Source organism: Octopus bimaculoides, chromosome 29 (genome assembly GCF_001194135.2).
Source record: "Octopus bimaculoides isolate UCB-OBI-ISO-001 chromosome 29, ASM119413v2, whole genome shotgun sequence".
Classification (NCBI taxonomy): domain Eukaryota; kingdom Metazoa; phylum Mollusca; class Cephalopoda; order Octopoda; family Octopodidae; genus Octopus; species Octopus bimaculoides.
This window is the reverse complement of record NC_069009.1, coordinates 11377991-11379383: the sequence shown is the minus strand read 5'-3', so window position 1 is coordinate 11379383 and position 1393 is coordinate 11377991. Positions and strand designations below refer to the sequence as shown.

The window sequence follows — 1393 nt, the reverse complement described above, 5'->3', positions numbered from 1 at the left end:
AGAAGAAGAAGAAGAAGAAACAAAAACAACAACGATAACAACAAGTAGTACAAGAAGAGACCTCTAGGACGATAATCAGTGGTCATGCAAACGTAATCACCGTATATCGTATAGGGAACGAATTACACATACATGTTGATATATTCTCATGCACACGTCCATACACAAAATGACAGACATTTGACTAAGTGACAGTTTTAATTGGTACACACACTTATATAACAATTGTGTGGAATTAGTTCTCACACACATTCACAGACATTACAATACATTAACACTCCCATCGCGCAGAGAGATTTTACGCATAGGGATACGTGCGCAAAATATTTTCCCCGAAGTATCTTGCTCTCATATATTCCATACCTTAGAAACGGGCATACACACGGTTTCGTAAGCAATAAACACACCTTTGAAAAACGAGTAAATGAGATTAAAGTGATATATTGGAAGATATTACAGATTTAGAAATATATCTTCTATGAAATACTAAAAAAGGAAAACCGATTAAACTTACAGATATTCTAAACTGGACAGATTTCGAAAAGTGTCTGCTTTGATTTCATTGATGTCATTATCTCTCAAATCTCTGGGAACATAAAATTGAGTTAATAAGAGATTGTGTATAACATGAGATGAATAATACAAAGGTGATGACGATGATGATGCTGTTGATGATAATGATGAGAAAGAACAAAAGCAGAAGGAGGAGGAGGAAGAATAGGAAGGGGAAATAATAATGGCGGTAGAGTTGATGGTGATGGTAGTGATGAAAATGGTGAAGAAGAAGAAAAGGACAAAAAATGAAGAGGAGATTGGGAAGATAGTGAAGAAAGAAGAAGAAGAAGAAGAAGAAGAAGAAGAAGAAGAAGAAGAAGAAGAAGAAGAAGAAGAAGAAGAAGAAGAAGAAGAAGAAGAAGAAGAAGAAGAACAACAACAACAAAAACATCACGAAAAACAAGCAGATGGTGGTGAAGGACAGAATTGAGAAAAAGATGGAGAACAAAAAGCAGAAGAAGAAGAAGAAGGAGAGGAAGAATTAATAGAAAAGGACGAGACAAGGACAAGGAGGTAAAGAAGCGGAAGAAAAAGAATGAGAAGAGACAAGGTAGTAGTAGTAGTAGTAGTAGTAGTAGTAGTAGTAGTAGTAGTAGCAGCAGCAGCAGCAGGAAGAGGAGGAGAAGTAGGTGGAGGAGTAATGGAGGCGAAGGAGTAGAAGATGGAGTAGAAGAAGAGAAAAAGTAGAGAAAGTAGAAGTGGCAGAAGAATTCCAAAAAACATGAAGAAAGGGAAAGAATAGGAAGAATATGAAGCTTATTATTATTATTAATAATAGTAATAATAATAATAATAATAATAATAATAATAATAATAATAATAATAATAATAATAATAA

General features: G+C 34.2%; 1 protein-coding gene across 1 annotated transcript in view; it reads right to left on the bottom strand.

The window, feature by feature from the left end:
* Nucleotides 1–1393, bottom strand: part of LOC106868084 (latent-transforming growth factor beta-binding protein 1) — a 42084-nt gene that overhangs the window by 27279 nt on the left and 13412 nt on the right. The window contains exon 6 of the mRNA XM_052977857.1: nucleotides 515–586. Coding sequence (XP_052833817.1) covers nucleotides 515–586 — 72 coding nt within the window. The remainder of the gene's footprint in view (nucleotides 1–514; nucleotides 587–1393) is intronic.